Genomic DNA, 25,080 nt, shown 5'->3' on the forward strand with positions numbered 1-25,080 from the left:
AAAAAAACGAATAAATAAAGGGGAAAACATGCATATTGTATATTAAGGTGGACCTTTGTGACAACATGCCCCAATAGCGGAATATTTTATGACTACAAGCACGAAACAATTCACCAAATAGCAATAGGCTGATGTAAAAGGTAAGACACAAATATGTAACACCTGTTTTGGCCAACAAATAATGTAATTAATAAATTGCTTATATACACTTAAAACTCATGTAAGTTTGCCCAACCTGGAAAATGTTTCACTAAAGATCTACCTTCATTACATATTTGATTCTTGTCTTCATGTACACTCGTGTGGTTTTTATCATTTACTTTTTTAATAGCTGTTAACATGAGGTTGCAATTTTAGGAGATAATTCACACAATGTTTAGAATTTAAGGGGTTTAGAATAACACTTTTGTAATTTGACTTTTGACCAAAAAAAACAAGCTAATCTAGTAAGAAACATATAAAATGTACTTTTATGCATATTATGATGCACCAAATACTACAAGAAATTCACTAGAAGAAATTTCCTAATGACTCTTACATAGAATGGAGATTGTAGCTTTTAAGCACTGTAAAAGTATGATTAGCCTATTCTAAAAAAATTATGTGTGTTATGCTCTATATTCCACATATTCTAAAGTCATTCTGTGCCATACAGTAGCTTTGTGTGAGCAACAGTCTGAAAGTCGTTATTCACTCCTTTGGTGCTTTTGGCATCATCTTTAGTCCACATTCAACATAATTTAATGTAATTCAATTGAAATGTTCTCTATAATGTTCCGTGGAAGAAAGTAAATCGTACAAGTTTGAAATGACATGAGGGTGAGTAAATTACATTGATCTGCATCATTTCCATTTTTGGGTGAATAACATGGCATGACATACACTCAACATCATCAACCAAACATTTGTCAGATGGAGTATTTTTACAGATCAAAAAAAAAAAAGCAAGTGACATTTTCATTCAAATACATTTATTAAAACAAACAAATAAAGCTACAAAACAGATTTTAGCTTCCACTGATATCAATGCACATAGAGTTGAGAGGCATATAATTAATGTGTGGTGACACAATTCAAATTACAATCAGTATAAATCTTCAAACTCTTGTTTTGCAATGTCTTAAACTGTCTCAAGTGCAAACAAGCCTGTACAGACAACATTAAAGCTGTGAACTGTACACCTGTGAAAAATGTAAAGTGGCCAGACTAAGAATGCACATATAAAGTATTTTGTAAGTGGCCGTTAAATTAATTTAGTGTTCCCAAATGAAGCTTGTAATCATGTCCTTGAGAACTGACAATACACATTAGTGCAGCATTTTCAGGTACCTCCTCCAGATTACCATGATAGACAAAACTCTGCTGTGCTTCTTAATTTTGCTACTGTAACTAAAATAAATCCAAATTAAAGCAAACACAAAAAAGCTCTACTCCACAAAAACAATATATGATACTCTATATATTACCAGTATACAAAAATGTAAAATTTTGACTGAAAAATTAATACTATTGGGTATGTGTGTCAGTCATCTGTGCAAAAAATTGAGTGTTTTTTACAGCACTCTCTCCACTCTGAAATAATTGATTAGGTTGACTTATTTAATAAATAAGTGATATATTTAAATATTACATATCTCTGTAAAGCCACATGAGTGAATCATGTCTGCAGGGGTTGATTTATGTCAGTTATATAATGGATGTCTCAGCGGTGAGCTGTAGGAGCTACAGACAATGCATAATGTCAGCCATGACTCCAGAAGACATTCTTAAAAAGAAACGCCTCTGCTGAGATCACAATCAGTTTTAAACTGGTTTGTTTTATTGCGGTTTAACATACTGTTAAAGCCTATTGGGGTTGTACCTTTAAAAATTCCCTCCCTGGCTCACACAATAGGAAAACTAACTTTATACTTGTGTTTAATCATCACTCTATGCAAATAATTAAAAAAGTTACATTATGGCTTATTTTCAGGCACAGGATTAGCCTATTCCACTCAGAATGTCTATCATAATGTTTCATATCTTCGGTCTCAATGATTTTATAAGCATGACTGGACTAAATCATTACTTTTATAACACAATCAATAGAACAGCATAGTTCAATGCAGATCATACCCTGTGATTTAACACATCACACACTAGACAAAAAAAAGTTTAGGCGCCAACAAACAGGGCCAAGAGTTTCTCTAATACTGAAGCAAATACAAAGACCAAACATGAAATAAGAGTCTTAATAGCATCATCATCCCTTATGGCTCTTTATTCTCCCAGCAGTGACCTCGTTTATTGGCAACATCTCTGTTCCAAGTCCTGATTCTCTGAAAGCACCAAGGCAGTTCTGCGGGTTTAATTAGCCTTTGCCCTCTTCAAGAAAAACAAAATTTTTGTTAGTTTGTTACCTAAATGTTGAAACACGAGCACTGCAGGAAATTGAAGTGCATTATCGGAATCAGACACGATGAGAATCTGTCTGAAGTTTAAATCTCTTGGACAGAATTGTTTACTTTCTTTTCAAAGGCTACTTTTCACTTTTGGCTATGGTGCTAATGATACTTTAAAAACCTTTAAATATCAAAGTGCTACAATCACTAAATATTCACATACTCCACACACACACACACACACACACACTAAACAAACAAGTACAAAACAACATACAAGAATAAAATTCTCAAATAGATTAAATTAAATAGAGATAATTTACATTCATTTATGGGTAAATTTTATATCAGGTGTCAATGATAATGTGTGCTTAGAATAATGATGCCGTGTTTTATAGGAATATTTCTAAATCAGTACAGCAATAAGTGCAATAATGCATTATTTGATAACTTGATATAAAGTAGATTGTGTTTTTTCGCTATGAATCACTCATATGAGATTATTCCAGCAAAGCTACTAGAGTTAGCATTTAGCCCATGTGCTATGCCTGTTGTAGTCTGTGGGTAGAGGCCTTGCCTGGAGGAATTCTGGTGCGTCTGTTGATCCTAGAAGCAGGAGCAGGGATGCGACTGCCCCTGCCCAGCCCTCGAGTCTTGGACTCGGGTATGACCGTTGTTGTCTTAGCTATAGCTGTGCTGACTGTCTTTCCTGAAGGCAAAGAATAAGAGAAATGCAAACACACAAACACCTGAGGAGTTAATGAGAAATGCATTGTGCGATGCTGCATAGTTTAGCCAAAGTAAACACATTATTCAAAATATTAATATAAAGAACAGTCCATTCAGAGTCAGTGTGTGTGGGGAGGATGGGGCATTGTGGGACTCTTTGAGGTGGAACTGAGTTTGTGTGAGGCAGATGGGCTCCTGTACGGCAGAGCGGATGTTGTGGAGGCTGTGTGGGGCATTCGGGATCTATAGGGGCTTTATGGGGCAGCAGGGACTTGTAGGAGACAGTGTGGGGTGGAAAGGTCTCATTGAGGCTAAAGGAGATGAATAATCACCTTGTGCGTGTGTGAGAGTGCTCTGCTGTACCGCTCTCCTCCGTGAGTTCTGTTTACAACCCTCAATTCCCATGAGGTGAGACTTCCAGCCCTGCACATACAAGACATGCACTGTTACACTGCTGTACAAGCAACATGTGTGTGAGAGAGACTTTAATACTCACTTTAATACTAGAGTCATTCACTTATCATCATGGGTGCTCATGTTAATAACCTCTACCTATGGAGTTGGTTTCAGTTTTGATGTCATATCAGTGTTCTTATATTCTTAAACCTCAGAAATAATATCGGCTCTTAAATATTGGAAACTCCTTACATCACATCTATTGATATTCTGCTGTTTATGTCATTTCAGACTGAATGATGTATGTGCTAACAATGTCTTTCTAGCAAAAGAGCTCTTACAAGTCAAGAAAAACAAATGCATTTCCTGAACCAGTGTTGTTATTGTAAATTAAAATTGAATATATATATATATATATACACATATATATATATATATATATATATATATATATATATATATATATATATATATATATATATATATATATATATATATATATATATATATATATATATATATATATATATATATATATATATATATATATATATATATATATATATATATATATATATATATATATATATATATATATATATATATATATATATATATATATATATATATATATATATATATATATATATATATATATATATATATATATATATATATATATATATATATATATATATATATATATATATATATATATATATATATATATATATATATATATATATATATATATATATATATATATATATATATATATATATATATATATATATATATATATATATATATATATATATATATATATATATATATATATATATATATATATATATATATATATATATATATATATATATATATATATATATATATATATATATATATATATATATATATATATATATATATATATATATATATATATATATATATATATATATATATATATATATATATATATATATATATATATATATATATATATATATATATATATATATATATATATATATATATATATATATATATATATATATATATATATATATATATATATATATATATATATATATATATATATATATATATATATATATATATATATATATATATATATATATATATATATATATATATATATATATATATATATATATATATATATATATATATATATATATATATATATATATATATATATATATATATATATATATATATATATATATATATATATATATATATATATATATATATATATATATATATATATATATATATATATATATATATATATATATATATATATATATATATATATATATATATATATATATATATATATATATATATATATATATATATATATATATATATATATATATATATATATATATATATATATATATATATATATATATATATATATATATATATATATATATATATATATATATATATATATATATATATATATATATATATATATATATATATATATATATATATATATATATATATATATATATATATATATATATATATATATATATATATATATATATATATATATATATATATATATATATATATATATATATATATATATATATATATATATATATATATATATATATATATATATATATATATATATATATATATATATATATATATATATATATATATATATATATATATATATATATATATATATATATATATATATATATATATATATATATATATATATATATATATATATATATATATATATATATATATATATATATATATATATATATATATATATATATATATATATATATATATATATATATATATATATATATATATATATATATATATATATATATATATATATATATATATATATATATATATATATATATATATATATATATATATATATATATATATATATATATATATATATATATATATATATATATATATATATATATATATATATATATATATATATATATATATATATATATATATATATATATATATATATATATATATATATATATATATATATATATATATATATATATATATATATATATATATATATATATATATATATATATATATATATATATATATATATATATATATATATATATATATATATATATATATATATATATATATATATATATATATATATATATATATATATATATATATATATATATATATATATATATATATATATATATATATATATATATATATATATATATATATATATATATATATATATATATATATATATATATATATATATATATATATATATATATATATATATATATATATATATATATATATATATATATATATATATATATATATATATATATATATATATATATATATATATATATATATATATATATATATATATATATATATATATATATATATATATATATATATATATATATATATATATATATATATATATATATATATATATATATATATATATATATATATATATATATATATATATATATATATATATATATATATATATATATATATATATATATATATATATATATATATATATATATATATATATATATATATATATATATATATATATATATATATATATATATATATATATATATATATATATATATATATATATATATATATATATATATATATATATATATATATATATATATATATATATATATATATATATATATATATATATATATATATATATATATATATATATATATATATATATATATATATATATATATATATATATATATATATATATATATATATATATATATATATATATATATATATATATATATATATATATATATATATATATATATATATATATATATATATATATATATATATATATATATATATATATATATATATATATATATATATATATATATATATATATATATATATATATATATATATATATATATATATATATATATATATATATATATATATATATATATATATATATATATATATATATATATATATATATATATATATATATATATATATATATATATATATATATATATATATATATATATATATATATATATATATATATATATATATATATATATATATATATATATATATATATATATATATATATATATATATATATATATATATATATATATATATATATATATATATATATATATATATATATATATATATATATATATATATATATATATATATATATATATATATATATATATATATATATATATATATATATATATATATATATATATATATATATATATATATATATATATATATATATATATATATATATATATATATATATATATATATATATATATATATATATATATATATATATATATATATATATATATATATATATATATATATATATATATATATATATATATATATATATATATATATATATATATATATATATATATATATATATATATATATATATATATATATATATATATATATATATATATATATATATATATATATATATATATATATATATATATATATATATATATATATATATATATATATATATATATATATATATATATATATATATATATATATATATATATATATATATATATATATATATATATATATATATATATATATATATATATATATATATATATATATATATATATATATATATATATATATATATATATATATATATATATATATATATATATATATATATATATATATATATATATATATATATATATATATATATATATATATATATATATATATATATATATATATATATATATATATATATATATATATATATATATATATATATATATATATATATATATATATATATATATATATATATATATATATATATATATATATATATATATATATATATATATATATATATATATATATATATATATATATATATATATATATATATATATATATATATATATATATATATATATATATATATATATATATATATATATATATATATATATATATATATATATATATATATATATATATATATATATATATATATATATATATATATATATATATATATATATATATATATATATATATATATATATATATATATATATATATATATATATATATATATATATATATATATATATATATATATATATATATATATATATATATATATATATATATATATATATATATATATATATATATATATATATATATATATATATATATATATATATATATATATATATATATATATATATATATATATATATATATATATATATATATATATATATATATATATATATATATATATATATATATATATATATATATATATATATATATATATATATATATATATATATATATATATATATATATATATATATATATATGTTACAAAAGCACATACAATTACTAAAACTTAAAACCAAAATTAAAATTACATCCAAAAATATATAAAAATAAAACCCAATTCAAAATATTAATAAATAAAAAATAATAATAAATAAAAGGAAATCATGAATTATGAGTGACAAAGAATAAATATTTATCTATTTATTTTGGCATACTGCAATGACGACATCAGTTGTGTCCATTAAAATTAATCAAAGAAAATTGATATCTTTAAAGATACTGACAACTGAATCTCTTTTTATGTAATAATTTGTTCAATGTCAGAAGTGAATTCTTCACTATTGGTATGCATCATTCTCTTTATCTTAACAGGATTGTGTAGAAAACAAAAGCTCACACTGTATTTCAGGGACAGTGTAACCCTCACAAAAACAGGTTTACGATTTGAACAATATGAGTTTCTGTGGTACATGACGTCATTAATTTGACACAGAAGACACGCCAAACCCTGAATATGTAAAACATTGTTCATCAGCTGGAGGCAGTACTTCATGTGACTTTTCAGAGCTGAGAGGTAAATGACTCTTGAGAGAACACCTCTCTACTGTCAATCACAGTCATGAGCTCATCTGTATGACATGCAACAGAGAAATAAAATACACCAAGAACTTTTCAAGTTCTTTGTGATGGATAACTAATTTAATATAGTTCACCCAAAAATGAAAATTCTGTCATTAATTACTCACCCTCATGTCGTTCCAAACCCGCAAGACCTCCATTCATCTTCGGAACACAAATTAAGATATTTTTGATGGAATCTGAGAGCTGTCTGACCCTCCCAAAGACAGCAAGGGTACTTACACGATCAACGTACCACGACACACCATCCGTGTGGTGCGGCTGACACAGAACAACATACGCTGTTTGCGTTCAGTGGATACTCTCCAAAATGGCGCTAGGGTGACTCGGAGGAGACGAATTGTTGAATAAAATCTTTTTTTTTTTTCTTTTGCGCACAAAAAGTATTCTCGAAGCTTCGTAATATTACGGTTGAACCCCTGATGTCACATGGATTATTTTACCAATCTCCTTGCTATGTTTCTGGACGTTGATCATGGTAGTATCCTTGCTGTCTATGGGAGGGTCAGAGAGCTGTCAGATTCCATCAAAAATATCTTAATTTGTGTTCCGAAGATGAACGGAGGTCTTACGGGTTTGGAACGACATGAGGGTGAGAAATTAATGACAGAATTTTCATTTTTGGGTGAACTAACCCTTTAAATTAATTTCAATCATTACTGTTGCGGCAGATTGCATTTGTGCACCATGTTTGTTTGTTATTTTGTTGTTAATGACAATAAATGAGTTGAGGATGTAGAATGGCACCTTGTGGGTGTGTTTGTGTGTGATCTCACCTCCTCCCCTGAGGTGAAGTTTTCATGGCAGAGAGGACAGTGGTTACAATTTTCTCCAGAAGCAGGTGCTGACAAAAAAGAGAATAAATCCATCACCAGGAAACACAGCTAAATAAATGCAGAAAATTCACCATTTACAGAAACAACACAACACTGATCGGAAATAAATCTGCAGTTGTGAAAGGTTATTTCTAGTGACACTGTCATGTGAACGTGTAAACTTCATATGGATGAACAGATCTGATGACAGAGTGGCTGTCTTCTGTTGTATAAAAAATAATACTGTTGTAAGGACAAAATCCCTGTAGAGTATATGTTTCATATAAAAATATTCTAAATTAGAATTTCATGGCCAATAAGAAAAAAATGCCATTACCTCAATTCACCTGCCAAATGTTAATTTTGTACCCTGGTATCACATTTGTAACAGCACTGAGTGTGCTTTCTGGATGAGCATGAAACAAAAACACTGCAACCACACAAAGACTCACGATTGCATGCAGCGCTTTGAGCATGTTCAGTTAGCTTATCTCGGGTGAGAGCTTCGGAGCAGAGAGGACACTGGGTGAAATCTGCCCTCCGCTCACATTCAGTCAGCAAGTGCTCTGTCAGGCTCGCAATCTCCACCACCTAACAAACACACAAACATACTACATTAACACACTTTGCAAATTGAGAAGTAGTTTAACCAATATGAAATATTTTGAAATATGTCAGCACGCATGTGTGTGTGTGTGTGTGTGTGTGTGTACCTGTCTGCACTGAAGGCAGCGCTGCAGCATCAGGCAGTGTTTCCAGTAGTGCAGGTCGAGTCCGTCCTCAGTGAATGATTCATCTCTCTCTCCACAGAAAATACACAGACTATACAAAACAGCATCATCTGATTTGATCTTTCATTTCTCACTCAACATGTTATTAAGATTTTTCCCAGCAGTACAAAGAGAAATTGATTAAACAAGAGCCCATTAGCACTGCTTATTATGCTATCACTTTCCAGATGTCTTGGTGAGATTATATTATTTGGTTTATAACAGCTACACAATACAAAAACTTGACTTTGCAGAGAGCATTGAACCAGAAACTCTCCACAAATTGACATTCCACTGACTGGGAGAATTACTAACCGCTCAGTTGAGAGAATCAATGAAGAAGTGACAAGAAGAAGTGCTTACTTGTCTAAGAAGTTAGCTACAGATGGTTCGCTGCCTTTCACATCAGCAGGTACAGACTGGTTTACCTTCTTAACACCTGCGGAAACCAAGAGAAACATATTGAACCCTCACATACTGCTCAGACTGAATTTACACTGATGTACCAGTGTTGTTTATTTATATAATATTATAGTATTTATTCATATTTTGAATGAGCTTTTTCAATTTTCATTTTAAGGGATTTCAATATTAAATATATATTTTCAAGCTATTAAATGGGCCCCTCTCGGTTACCAAACCGAAACTGAGGGTTAATATTGATGTGTAGGCTGCACAAGCAGGGAAGTTTGTTGAGTTACAGGCAAATTGGATGGTAATTTAAAGAAGTGCATAGCAATGCATGCTTTAGAGAGAATAAAGAAAGAATAATGATCATTTGACTAAAGTAACATAAGCGAATACAACGAAGGGCATACAGACATCCAAGCTAAAAGACAGATACAAAGATATGTGACTGTGGCAGGTTTAGTTGAAAAAATGTCCCATCAGACATTTTGATTGGAAGCCCTTACATATATTTTTCATCCTTTATATTCTTTCAACTCAATAATTTAACATGGTGACAAGTTAAGCCTTAAAACAAAAACATGAAGAACAAACGTTGGCAGGCCGAAAGACTAGCTTGTGTATGATTTGCAGTGTTTGCTGCAAGGAAATTTTTTAATTGATCTTTACTGAGATAGTTCACAAAAGACACCACTTTACACACCTGATTTGGTTGCCTTCTCAGCTTTTTTCTCAGGTACTTTGGTATTTTCTTTCCCTTTCTCCTAAAACACATATTCACATCTTTAATGCATTTATGAATTCATCTATTTGTACATTTGATGACCAAAAGGGCTCAATGTGCTGACAGAGATTCACTCTGCAGTCATTCAGCCCAGGTGCAATCTAGCTAAAGAACTTCCAGATACGAAAATGTTAATGCCAGGTATGAAGAAAGCCATTTTGTGTGAGAGCATTAAAAACTAAATAGAAAGGATAGATTAGGCCACCTGTGACCATTCAACCTACACTGATCTCCTTCAGCACTGCAAGCTGCTCTTGTAAGCTCCTGATTTCCTCTTTTTCTTTCTCACCATCTCCTTTTTCTGCCCCTTTTTGTGCCTTCTGGAGTAAAATAGTGAGACAGAGAGACTCTTTAAACTGAATGCAGTATCCCCACATTCTCAAAAAAAGCCCACACACAAACATTCCAAGTGTTTTAATCATGAAACTTAAGGCTAACGATGCTCTCCAGACCGGTTTTACCTGTGTATTGATGGTGTTTCCATCTAACATGGCAAGTGAGTCAAAAAGGTTCTTGTAGAGGACATTTTTACGTGTGCTGGTGTCATCAGATGGCAGATAATTCAGAACTGCTTTTCCATGAAGACGGTACATAGCCTGGACAACTCTCACAGAGAGTTCCCGCACTGAGGCAGCGCTGTGCTCCAATCCACCTGCCAGAAACTAACACAACATACATCACACACAAATATATTTATAATTATTAATTCATTTAAATATAATCAAGTGATTTTAGAATAGATGCACTACTATTAAAGCTTTTGGGGCCAGTAAAATTTATCTAGTAAGATCTAAGAATCCTGAAAAAATGTTTCATGGTTTCCACCCAAATATTAAGCAGCACTGTTTTGAACACTGATAATAACTAAACAAACATATATTTTTACATTCTGTAAAACATTTGCATTATATTCCAAATATTTGTCCCTCACTTTCTCTTTCACGTTCTCCATACACAGATCCCATTCATCTGCCCCTAGGCTCTGGATCTCTCATTTTAATTACAGGAAACCCAATCGCCTCTCTGCTGTGCCCTGAAGCCCATCTCATCTCCCAGGAAACCAGCAGGCAGGAGGCATTTAGCAGCCATCCCTGCAAGTAACCTACAGCAACCATTTCGTGGGAGATCACCAATGAAAAAGACCAAACTAACAGAACGACCCAATAAATATTTAAAAGGACATTTGGGAGCTGATTCATTGGTGATAATTGCAAAAATATCTCTTAAAGAAATAGTTTACAAAATACTGTACTGTTACTGTTCTTCAAGTTGTTCCAAACTTGTATGACTAAGTCCAGACTGCTTTAATCTATACAACATAAGCATACTATGGCCTGCATCTGTCAAGCTCCAAAAAGGTTTTTTTGTTTTTTTTTAAAGTCCACAAGTGGTCCATAAGACTCATGAAAGAAAGAATGTCATACAGGTTTTAAACAACATGAGGGTGTATAAATGATGAGATAATAAAAATTTTTCAGTTAACTAACCCCTTTAGTATTCAGTCCATAAATCCCATTATAGGGATCCAACGATATGAAAATTCTGGCTGATACAGATAAGCTGATAATTATTTATTGTTATGGCCAATAACAATAAATGGCCGATATTAAAATGCAGCCCTATTTTGCTAATTTAGCACTAAACACTAAAAACTAAAATCAAACATTTCATATTCCACAAGTAGGGATGTAACGATTACCGGTTTGATGATAAATCATGATAAAATTCCCAACGGTTAGTATTACCGTTTCATCTTTTAATTATCATTAAAACCATATTAGATTACCGCGATTTGAACAACTCACGATAAATAAATTCTGTCCAGCATAAAGCACAGTTTTAAGTAACAGTCTCACGTGCGCACAGCAGCAGAGTAGTTTCGTTTTGAGTGAAAACAGAACGGAAAAGCTGGGTGGTTTTAAAAGAGTGCTAAGGGAATTATACAAATAAATATATGAATTAATTAATTATATGAATGTACCTCTGAAGGAATGTGAGGTTTACCTTTTTATGAAACTTTTTCAAAGCTTTATCTGAACATTTACATTAGATATTTGAACATGCTATTCAGCTGTTGTCAGTCAAGTTGTCATTTAAAATCCGAACATCATTGGTAATGTTATTGTTTTAGTGATTATGCAAACAAAAAGTCATTTTATTTGTTGTTTGTTGATTTTTAAATATAAAACTTGGTGAAGTGATTTATGTGTTGGTACTTTTTGAACATCTCCAGCACATTTGAACAAAACCGTGATAATACTGATAACCGTGATAATTTTGGTCACTATAATCGTGATAAGAAATTTTCATACCGTTACATCCCTATCCACAAGTGAATTTAGGCCATACAAAAACATAAATGTGCAGTATAAAATGTGGATATTTATTTTGAGATGTTTAACATTTTTTGCATTTAGCATTTTTAACTAGCGTAAAAAGGGGAAATGAGCATGCACAATTCAATATTAACAATTAAATCCAATATCTAAAAATATATAAAATATACTCAAAAAAAAACATAAAATATTAAAAAAACTCTCTAACATTGCATTATAACTGATATGATACCATTACCCACCTAACTAAACCATGTGGAGGAAAATGAGGCTTCAGGCCACCTAGGTGTGGTGACATAAACCTTCCAAGATAACAAGCAAAACCAGAAGCCCAACTGGAACACAGACAGAAACCTCACAGTGCACTTTGCAGTTCCTTGTGAAATGTCACAGTCTCTGTTGTAGTAGTGCCACAAGTTTGCACTGCAAACATACTTCAAACTGCACAGGTCCCAAAAGAAAAAAAAAAACAAAAAGAGAAAACTGTCTAAGACAACTAAGACCCTGATGAAAATAAGACCCTAAGGAACTGCAATTTTAACAGCTTAACCACTTTGTACAACTAACTGCTGGGACAGAGAAAGAGAATGAGACAGTGCTTGGATGGCTTTCATAAACTATGCCATGGATATGTAACTGGCTGTCAGAACAGCCCTTTTAAGAAACTAATGGTAACAGACATTACGTAGGGTTGACTACACCCTCTCTGTCATACAAAGGCCACTTTGTTTCAGTCTAATGAAGCCCTCAAGAATCCTAATGATAGCTGTGAGAATGAAATTAACCTTCAGATCCCAACAGAAAGGTTAAATTTGTGTTATTTTGGCCAATAAAACCCCAAATGTCAAATATTTGTTTGTGGTCTTAGATGCTAAAGCACAGTTTGGGTTTGTACATTCACCACCACAGCTGGCACCTAATGGCAGTCAGAGTGTGTGGTCTCTCAAGACCAGTACATAATTGTATCATGTTTTCAATAAATCTAACCAGCCATTTGCAATTTTTTAAGCTCCTACTTTAAAACTGTAGCTCAAAAAATATTTTTTAAACTTAAAGCTTGACTGAGCAGAAGGTCATTGGGTTGACACCCAGTGAGATCATCTCAGAAAAAGTTGAAGTTGGGCCAGTACCCGCATGACGTTGTCGAGGGTGAAGCCAGAGTCCTTGGTGCCCAGCTGTTCCAGAAGCTTCTCCAGCAGTTCCAGTCTGCTCAGCGCCAGTCTGGTGAGTGCACTGCTCTGCATGGGCCTCACGAGCTCCACGGGAACCATCTGCAGAGCTCTCACCTCCTTAAATAAAGCCATTTCCTGCAAAAACAAACACGCAAGCCAGCTTTAAACATAACAGCATTCAAGTTACAACACACACTCTTTCTTACGCATTTATAAATTCTCTTTTTTTTTCAGCGATTTTATCACTGGAGGCCAGCAGGTTTGCTGTACATTTGGTAGTAAGTGTTCCCACTGCTGGCTGCTCTATCATTATTAGTGGGCAGCACAACTAACCATAGCGGCTGCACATATGAACACAAATTAATAAAGCAAACATAAAAAAAGGATGTTATTCTACTTTGACAATGAATCAGCTTTTCTTGATGCTAAAAATATTTTAATATTTTTTAATATTCTGGACAGAAATGTGTTGTATTTATCATCATGCAGCATACTGCATCATAAACGAGATACTAATTGAGAACTCAAACTTTCCCAAGACTTCTGCCATTTTCTGGATAACTTTGTTTTTGACAAAATCCCATTGGTGATTACATCACTGCTCATTTGCATAATGTTAAACTCTGCAATGATTGCATGTGTTATTTCTAGAAGATGGTTGAGGATGATATTTTGGGTACTTAATCAATAATGAGTGATTATGATTTAATATTGGGCTGTGTGATTTATATTATACAGCATTGGTATCAGTCAGAGTACATTATCAAATTATTCATAACAAGGTGTTGCCTTTGATGTACTTTTTCCACCATCCAGATGCATGAGTCACAAATGTCTTCATTTATACAGTGCAAAATACAACAAAGTTTTACACAATGCTGACAGAGACACAACCTGTCTATCAACAACCAAAACTAACACAAATCAGTGTCTGTCAGTCAGAACACTTTAAAACATCCTCAATTTTCCAGGAAACTTAAACATTCCCATCCTTATCACACAGATCATGATGACTGTCACAAGACAAAGTACTTCAGCCTTTTTTGTCGCATGATATTTATCTGAACAACAAGTTGATCTGTCTGGGTCACAATCTCCAGCTTTTTTAATAGCGTATACTTTATATTTCTTATACACAATCTGCTAAAATTTGTATATTGTGGTTGTACCACTGGTTATCAATATGTATAAAAGAACGTACATTTACATGCACAGTTACAATGGAGCTACAGCATGGTTTTGCATAGTCAATTGTAGTCAGATTAACGTAAATACTGAAATGCAGTCGCATTATCTAGGTCTGTAAGATTGATAAAAGTATGATACACAGAAGTACGGAAAGGTCGTGAACAATAATTTACTATTTTTTGTTGTCAGAAGCACATTGAATTAGCAATAGGGGACTTTTTTCCCATTCTAGAGAACATTTTATTGGATACAAATTTCAGATATGCCATTGAATATTTTTTTATCCTTTTTCCACAAATTAAATTTTATATTAGAAGCTCTACCTGCTAAAATACCGTTTTGCTAACTTTAAGGAGTACAATTGAATTAAGAAGGCCACAGAGCTAATAGATATGGATGAGAAGCCACAAAACTCTTTATGAGTCTTTTTAAAGTGTTTTGTGCCCAGACCTGTTTATGAAATTGTTCAGACAAAATCTGGCAGATTGAAATGAGGAAATCTCATAGCAGGGTTACAGTAAAAGACAAGATCTCTACTCATGCTAACAGAAAGCCACAAATATTTGACAATTCCAGTTCACGGTTAAGTTCACTTCACAAGGTCACCAGTATATATGATGCACTCCCAGTCATCTATGAAGATTCTCAGCAAGTCAGGTCATCAAGAAATGTTTTTCTAGTCAACTGGATATGTTTTTCTCTTGACATTTTTTGAGTGGAATTTCACCACATCACACTCAATGACCCCAATAGCTGCAGGAGTCGCTTCATTACAGATGTATACAGATAAGGTATTTCAAAAGTCTGTACTGACCTGTATGAAGGTAATAGCTAGGGTTCTCAGTCTCAGGGTTGATTCTCCGGTCCTGGAGAGCAGATTATTCCAAGTCTGTTCCACACAGTGACTGATCTCAGATTTGCCCAGCTGATGGTTGGGAATAAACTCACTCAGAATCATTCGAAGTAGATTCAGAGATGCAAGAAACACCTAAAATGCAATACAAATACAGACAGTGTTTTACACACTAAAATACATATGCAGGGTTTATATTCAATAGTGTCACATTTCATATTATATTCTATCATTTATTTTCAGACTTTCTGTATCTTCATTTAAAAAAGCAACTTTTACCTCCCTTGACAGAGTTTAACTAAGAGATTCTATGGTGTTTATAAACAACTTCTTCATGTAAGAACCTCTGTGTACCCACTACAAATGACCATCTAACCCAAGAAAAATACTGAATATTACTTTTTGAAATGTATTCATTAACACGGCATGTTTATTTTAGAACCATCTGGAATCATTTTTCCTCAGAATTGCAGTTTTAAGGTGCAATTATACACAGAAGATGTGTAAGAAACCACCTAAGGCCTTTACAGCAACATATGGCGCAGAGTAACACCAACAGGTCAGCTAAAGCACACAGTTAAATGCTGTGAGTTTAACTAAATAACGGTGGGGAGAGGGTCACTGGAATGTGTCCAGCAGTGGGCACATTGTTCAAACTCTCAGTACAACCATTTAAAAAAGTTTAGAATGAAACTCTGAAAGGCCACGACTTTTACTGTGAGTGATTTATCTAAGGCCTGACAGCACAATAAAAAACAGCTGTCACGCCACAACCTCAAACATGCATGTGCTTTGAGAATCAGAGAGTCAGAAAGTGATCCATTTATATGCAAAAAATACGTTCATTAATGCACATGTTAAACTCAATGTCATGGCAAATTGTAAAAAACGCAACAGTAAGAGCCTGAGGTCAGTGGAAAAATTATATGAACAGAAAAACTATTTTTAAAACAACCTCACATACAGAATACAAAATGTATTTTATGCAACACTCACTAATTATTTATTTTAAATTTATTGAAAAATTAAATATTAAATAAAAGATTTAAAAATATATATATTATTTGATTTTGTATTTGATTTCTATAACATTTAGCAGTTTTGTTCATATTTATAACAAACAGTTACAGATTGTGTTCCTCATATTTTCATTTGGGTTGCTTAATGTCAAGAATATTTCATCCATGTCACTGCAGGGAGTAAAGAAAAAAATACTGTATGCTAAATTTACCACCAAGGTAAAAAGTTTTAAATATTTTCTTTAGTAGACGGTTTGTATGTCTTTCATTTTAATCAATCGCTTCCCTTATATCAGAAAGGGTCAGACTGTCAGTTTTACAATTCCATTTAAAAAAAAATTATGTTACAGTTCCCAATAAAGTTACTCTATAAAACTAAATTATACTCTTATTTAGTTATTTTAAGTGCTAGGCCACTAGGTTAATAGAAGTCACTATTAAAATGATGATAGTTTGTAACACCATAGACTGCAAGATTTATTAGTTTGTTTTTCAGGCAGGTCCAGGTAATATGTGTGAAAATTCTACAAAAAAGAAAAAAATGACAGTCGATGTCTCTATCAAAAAAAGAAATTGGCTTTTTCAACTGTAAGAAACTCTCATTCTACAGCCGCCATACTGAGCATTACGATTAATCCAAATCTCCTGTTTTTTCTACAGTTGGTCCGTCTTCTCCCCCTCATACCCACTGTTAGCAGAAAACCTGGCTGAGTTCACCCATGGGAGAGATAAGCCAAGCTTTCCACTACATTTGTTGCTGTATCACTTCTACAGATAATCCACAATACTAGACAGAACACGACACCTGCTAAACAGTCACAACTATCTGTCGTGCTGATGGTGCCATTCTGTCTTTAGCCTGAAACGAAAATGAAAAGAAGGGAACATGAGAGAAATTAGAAAGAGAGGGTGCGAGAAAGAAAGAGTAGGAGAGGCCGAGAAACAAATGAAGGGGAGTGATAAAATCAGAGAAAAAGACTGGGCAAAATAAAGATAGAGAGGGAGTTCTCGTACAGATGACACTTTATCTGTGAGAGCTTTCTTGCAGAGGAACACAGCTGCTCTAGTCATGCTCCGCAGTTCTGCTTTTGGGGTTCCAGGTGGAACCTCCAACAGTTTCTTGTAGACTGTCAGCAAAGCATCCTCCCTGTAGGACCATATCTTGGAATAGGCCCCTGCCACCTTTGAGAGACAGACCGAGAAAGAGAAAGTGAAGATTACATTCCAGAAACAGCATACTAACAAAATACACCAGCTGACCATTTGAGACATAGAGTTTGCCCAGTGCTGTGAGACAGTAAACAACAGTTATATATGGACATCACAGCAAAGTGTTAAATACTTTAATGTTAAATAATTCTCCCAAAAACTGAAATTCTGCCATAATTAACTTAACTTCATGTTACTCCAAACCAATATGACTATTTCAAACTTGAGAATCAGATCAGTATTATTTGCAAACAAATAATTTATACCAGTTTTGTAAATACTAAAATCGATTAACTGGAGGTTGTAAATGTTGAGTGTCTCACCAGACTGTCTCCACAGATGTCGATGGGCAGACTGGCCTCTCTCTGAGCTTTCTCTGTGAGCGGTTCTGGTTTTCCTGCGGCCCCAGGGCTACATGGGGTGGCTGTGTCTGTCAGAGGGGGCATCTCATCGAGCTCACTGACTGGCTGATCACTCGACCTCTTCCTAAGAGCAGGTAAAGGCCTCTCGTCATAAGGAAGGGAACTGATCTGAAAATACACACATGATGATTCCATGAATCCAAAAAGTTAAAATGCAATCAGATATACAAAACATTCCCAGCAGGAATAATTGTATCGGTGTTAAAAACAGAATTAAATGCATAAAATAACTAATACTTTAACATTATTTTCGTACTTTCTGTCATATGCAGAAATTGAAATACTGTACAGTTTATTTTACACTGGAAAGACAGATCCACCTGCCATCCTATAATTTTCAATCACTAACTGTGTTCTCATCTTACATGTTATTTCAAAGCTGATTAACAGAATGACCTGCAGAAAAACAAAAATGAAAGGTGCACTAAGAAAAGTCTGACTAAGTCATCTGACATAGTTACATAACACCTTGATAATTTTATTCTTAAATATACACACTACAGTTCAAACCATTTAAATTTTTTAGAATTCTTAGATGCATAGAAAGTTCAAAACAAAAGCATTTATTTGAAAAGGAAGTCTTTTGTAACATTATAAATGTCTTTACTGCCACTTTTCTTCATTTATATATATATATATATATATATATATATATTGATCCCAAACTTTTCAATGGTAATGTACATATGTAAGAGAGTGCTTAAATTCAGAAAAGGCTAATTCAGGCTGAATGAAGAGGTTTGCAAAGACAGCTGTAGATTTAAAGAGGATGCATGTCATTTTTTTTGGTTAAAATATTTGTATATTCCAGAAGTGTGTAAACATTTCGACCTCTGGCATGGTTTATGGCATTACTACGTTAGTAGCACAAAAATTACACACTTCACCATTAAACCCTTTAATTAAATCTTGAAATGTAAAACTCTCTAGCTAATGCAAATCCCTGACATGCATGTTAAGCCACACACGTTTAGATAATAAATCTACAAAGAGCCTTGTGTCAGTGAAGATAGAGCTACATTGGTGGAAAGGAACAGAAGCCACATTTCACCAAAGCAGATAACTCTGACTGAGGATTACAGCAAAAAGCACCCTTAAAATTAGCATATGTGATAAGATATATTAATAAACGAGAAAAAAAGTGGACACAAGTAACACATTAGAACAATAACATTATACTTTCTTTTTCTTATATGGTTGTTTATTCGGTGTACATCAATACTTACATCGATCTTGGGGAAGTGAGGAGGAGTGAGGGGTGTTGGGGCGACTGTATATTTGGGGCTAGCTGCTTTTGAAGTGTCCTGCTCATCTGTCTCCTTCACATGCTGCCTCTGTCTTCTCTTCCTGGGTGAGTCTGCTGGATGAGGCGCGTGTTTCTGTGTACCAACACGTGGAGAGGGAAATTCAGAGTTGGAAACCTCGGAAATTCTGTGGATCTGAAAAGTTTTATAAATGTATTTACATTTTAATCAAAGTTCATAAAAGCCATTTATCAAAATAAAATAAAAAAATAAGTCTGAAATGATTAAAAGGCTAATAAATGCTAAGAACCTTAAACTATTATTTTTCAGACACTGATTGTATGAAAAAAATAATCACACGCTACAGATAAAGGTTTGTCAGAACACAGACAGAGCACAAGTGCTTGCCATAAACAAACAGAGTGCACTATGACTGTCCAAGTAATTTATTGTCTGCTGTATAAATGTGTCTCTTGGCCTCAGACGAGTAAGCAAGCAAGCACCTGATCTCAGGAGAACCAACACAATCATTATTCAGCTGGGAAACTGCCATATCAGAGTACTAATCTCACTGGAGCTAGAGGCCCTCACAACACAAGAGATGCTTTATTCATGCATTCATTGCAGGAGAAGAAATTAAGAGAGACACACAGGAATATGGATGGACGGATGGATGTCATTGACTATCTGAGAAGTGCAATGGATGGATGGACACCTCTGTTGGATTTTTTTTTTTAAATATAAGAAGTCTCATCGCGGCAACATTTGTTAAAATATTGTAAAATATTATACATATTAAAATAATATTAGTTTTCTATTTTAATATAATTTAAAAATGTAATGTAATTCTGTGGTGGTCACATGATCCTTCAGAAATCATTCTAATATGCTGATTTTGTGCTAAAGAATCATTTATACCACTGTTGAAAAAAGTTGCTCCTTAACATTTTTGTGGAAATCATGATTTTTTTTTAAAGGATTCTTTGATTAACAGAAAGTTCAAATAATTTTTTATAATGTTGCAAATGCCTTTACTGGCACTTTTGGTCAATTTAATGCATCCTTGATGAATAAAAGTATACATTTTATTTTTTAAATCTGAACAGTAGTGTATATGTGGATGGATGGTTGGATGTTTACCTGACTGATGTCCAGCAGGTCGTGGAGCTCCAGCTGCTGGTAGACTGTGAGCCTGTAAGCTTCCAATTGTTCCTTTTTCTGCTTAGCTGTGTCATAGTCCTCTCGTTCTATGGCACTGTGTTTCTCCACATCATACCGGCCCAAACGCTCGCCCACCTAAAAAGAAAAAGAGAAAATAGGGGGGAAAAAAATGAGAGGTTGTTAAACACTTATCTGAGGTTTAAAAAAAAAAAAAGAAGACACTTGTAATTTGCTTAGTAATCACTGTCAGGCTATAATTAACAGGTAACTAATGGAATGCCACAGCTCTATTGGAATACACCTGGATGCATTTCAACCCTCTCAATTCCAGGTTCACATCTCCAGTGTGTAACATTATTATTAAACTACATGTGCAAACAAAGATGTGTCAGACAAAGAAGGACAACTTAATAACCTTTTGCAGGTCTGCGATAGCTTGTTTGAGTTTTTTGGCCAGTTCAAATCTTTCCTCCCGAACCATGTCCTGTTTTTTCTGGTCCAGCAGTCGAATGATATGGGCCACCTCGGGGTCCTGATACATGTCAAATGCCAAGTCATCGAGCGGCGAAATAGAGTCACATTTATAACTTGAGAGCCTGCAAGATAACAAGAGTAAACAAAAGAGAAAGACAGAAGACTGTGCACAAATTTTATGTAATGCAATATAACTTTTTACCCAGTGTATGTGCCATCCAAAGCTGAGCTGTATAGGCTGTTGTTTAAATATTGATCAATCAGCTGATCTTTGCTTAGCTGGGACAAAAACAATAGATTAGCAAAATGTTATTAAAAAAATACACTATCGTTCAATATTTCGAACTGGGGTCAGTTTTGAAAGTAATGAATGCTTTTATTCTTAAAGAATGTATTACATTTATTAAAAGTGGCAATAAAAACCTTTGTATTGTTACAAACATTTTCAAACAAGTGCTTTTTATTTGAACTCTCTATTCATCAAAGAACCCTGAAAAAAATTTATAATGGTTTCCACAAAAATTTGTTTTTGACATTGATAATAATAGGAAATGTTTCTTGAGCACAAAATCTGCATAATAATTATTTAATTATCATAATTATTTCTGAAGGGTTATGTGACACTGAAGACTGGAGTAATGACTGCTGAAAGTTCAGCTTTGCAATCACAGAAAGAAAGAAAGAAATATATTCAAATTAAAAAAAAATTTTAAAAAAAAGAGTAATTTTAAATTGTAATAACGTTCACAATTACTATACTGTTTATCAAAAAATAAATGCAGCCTTGGTGAGCAGAAGAGACTTCTTTCAAAAACATTTTAAAAAGTCTTAATGACCTCAATCTTTTGAACAGTAGTGTATATTATTATTATTATACTTATAAAGTTAAATTCTGAAACTAACAACCTAAAATCAACATCCTTTGAATCAAATGTCTTTCAGTAATTAATAACTTTCCAACAAACAAAGGTTAAAAATCTTGATTTCTGCCTGTGAACTTATTATCACTAGAGTCCTGGATAACACAAAGAGACTCCAGCCTGGACAGAGAGAGAGAGAGGGATTAGAGATTAACAATGCAGAGATTGTTAGCAAGGTGGGAGAGGACGAGAGAGAGAGGAAGTCGTGGAGGGAAAAAAAGGGGGGAGACAAGGTGAGCGTAAGAGGAGAAAGAGAGCATGCGAAAGAAAGAAGGGAGTAGTGGGATAGAGCAAATAGGAGATAGGGGAGGGCTGAAAGTAGCGGTGATATGGATATATTGATGAGTGATCTCATCTGAAGCTCTGCTGTGTTTATGGAGCTCAGACTCAGATTACACAGATCCACATACCAACACTGAGCACAAATCATTAGACTTGCTCAAGAACTGCAACACGCATATACACAGAAATGCTTGTCAGGTGCCATTGATGTTAGCCTACTGAAATTAATAATTAATATTTAATCTTAAAGTCACAAAATGATGCATGCATACAAGCACTTAGATGAATGCTGCTAGCGTGTTGTTGGTGTTGTAAAAAGCATCCAGATCAATGTTATATTGAATATAAAAAAATTGCCTTTCAATTCACAGGAATTTCATTAGTCCATAACAACACTGCATGTTTTGTGCCAAAACATGACTGGTTAATTTCAATTTATTAGACATTTAAAAAAAAAAGAAAGTAATTTACACTATCAAAATAATAATAAACACCACCACCAACAAAATATATTTTAATTTTGCCATACATCAACAAAAACGTATAATCTTTTCAGAAAATTAACACTACTTAAAAAACCAAGGGGTACATCGGGTAAATTATTTGGGTCAAACAGATTAATTTAAATGTAAAAAAAAAATAGCATTCCATTTAAATTCTATTGCCACAAATTAAAATCAACATCCTATTTTTAGCATCAATTCAAATTTGGGAGCAGAACTACAATTCCAAAAGAATTCTCGATTCAGTTCTGAATGAACCACACTGCTCCAATCGCTCAGCCAAACATTAAGGAATCATTCCCAACATTTACTATTGTCTCTGGTGAACTGAACAAGCCACAGTTAAGAAAACAAACAAAATCATGAATGTTAAATTTGTTTGTCTGTGAATTTTATGAGGAAAAAGTCTCTTAAAATCATTGTAGTTGAAGCTGAACATTCCCGGCTGATACATCAAGCTCTCTGCTTTGATCTAAATCTGATACAGAAACATGCTTAAAGGGGTCATATGATGCGATTAAAATTTTTCCTTTCTCTTTGGAGTGTTACAAGCTCTTGGTGCATAAAGAAGATCTGTAAAGTTGCAAAGACTAAAGTCTCAAATCCAAATAGATATTCTTTATAAAAGTTAAAAGAGTCAACCACGCCTACCTAAAACGGCTCGTTCTAACACGCCCCCACATGTCTACGTCACGATGTGGGAAGATTTGCATAACGCCGCCCAAATGTTCACGCAAAGAAAGAAGGCGTAACTTTTATTCTCTGTGTAGTATTGTTGTTGCCGCCGCCGCCATGCCATGGAGACGCTGTGTTTCGTTGTGAAAGCGAACTACTTTGTTTGGCCTTCCAAAAGAGGACGATATCTGCTTCGTCATGCCTGGAGCTGATCCGTG

At 29.9% G+C, this 25,080-nt stretch overlaps 1 protein-coding gene across 4 annotated transcripts in view; it reads right to left on the reverse strand.

Annotated features, from left to right (window-relative positions):
• Positions 1 to 1,484: 1,484 nt before the first annotated feature.
• Positions 1,485 to 25,080, reverse strand: part of LOC107695283 (centrosomal protein of 104 kDa-like) — a 25,794-nt gene continuing 2,198 nt past the window's right edge. The window contains exons 6-23 of one of the 4 annotated variants that reach the window (XM_016495121.1): positions 22,685 to 22,761; positions 22,424 to 22,604; positions 21,988 to 22,143; positions 20,830 to 21,042; positions 19,505 to 19,711; positions 18,987 to 19,154; positions 16,915 to 17,088; positions 14,871 to 15,050; positions 11,866 to 12,066; positions 11,629 to 11,724; positions 11,324 to 11,384; positions 10,576 to 10,651; positions 10,156 to 10,264; positions 9,895 to 10,033; positions 9,404 to 9,471; positions 3,443 to 3,533; positions 2,959 to 3,090; positions 1,485 to 2,364 (exon numbers count right to left, since the gene is read on the reverse strand). In XM_016495121.1, the coding sequence (XP_016350607.1) occupies positions 2,351 to 2,364; positions 2,959 to 3,090; positions 3,443 to 3,533; positions 9,404 to 9,471; positions 9,895 to 10,033; positions 10,156 to 10,264; positions 10,576 to 10,651; positions 11,324 to 11,384; positions 11,629 to 11,724; positions 11,866 to 12,066; positions 14,871 to 15,050; positions 16,915 to 17,088; positions 18,987 to 19,154; positions 19,505 to 19,711; positions 20,830 to 21,042; positions 21,988 to 22,143; positions 22,424 to 22,604; positions 22,685 to 22,761 (2,343 nt within the window). In that variant the 3' untranslated portion in view covers positions 1,485 to 2,350. Of the gene's footprint in view, positions 2,365 to 2,728; positions 3,091 to 3,442; positions 3,534 to 9,403; positions 9,472 to 9,894; positions 10,034 to 10,155; positions 10,265 to 10,575; positions 10,652 to 11,323; positions 11,385 to 11,628; positions 11,725 to 11,865; positions 12,067 to 14,870; positions 15,051 to 16,914; positions 17,089 to 18,986; positions 19,155 to 19,504; positions 19,712 to 20,829; positions 21,043 to 21,987; positions 22,144 to 22,423; positions 22,605 to 22,684; positions 22,762 to 25,080 lie in introns of those variants that run through there. The other 3 variants (XM_016495122.1, XM_016495120.1, XM_016495119.1) reach the window with 3 other exon arrangements.

The sequence above is a fragment of the Sinocyclocheilus anshuiensis genome, unplaced genomic scaffold (genome assembly GCF_001515605.1).
Source record: "Sinocyclocheilus anshuiensis isolate Anshui unplaced genomic scaffold, SAMN03320099.WGS_v1.1 scaffold122, whole genome shotgun sequence".
In the NCBI taxonomy this organism is placed as follows: Eukaryota; Metazoa; Chordata; class Actinopteri; order Cypriniformes; family Cyprinidae; genus Sinocyclocheilus; species Sinocyclocheilus anshuiensis.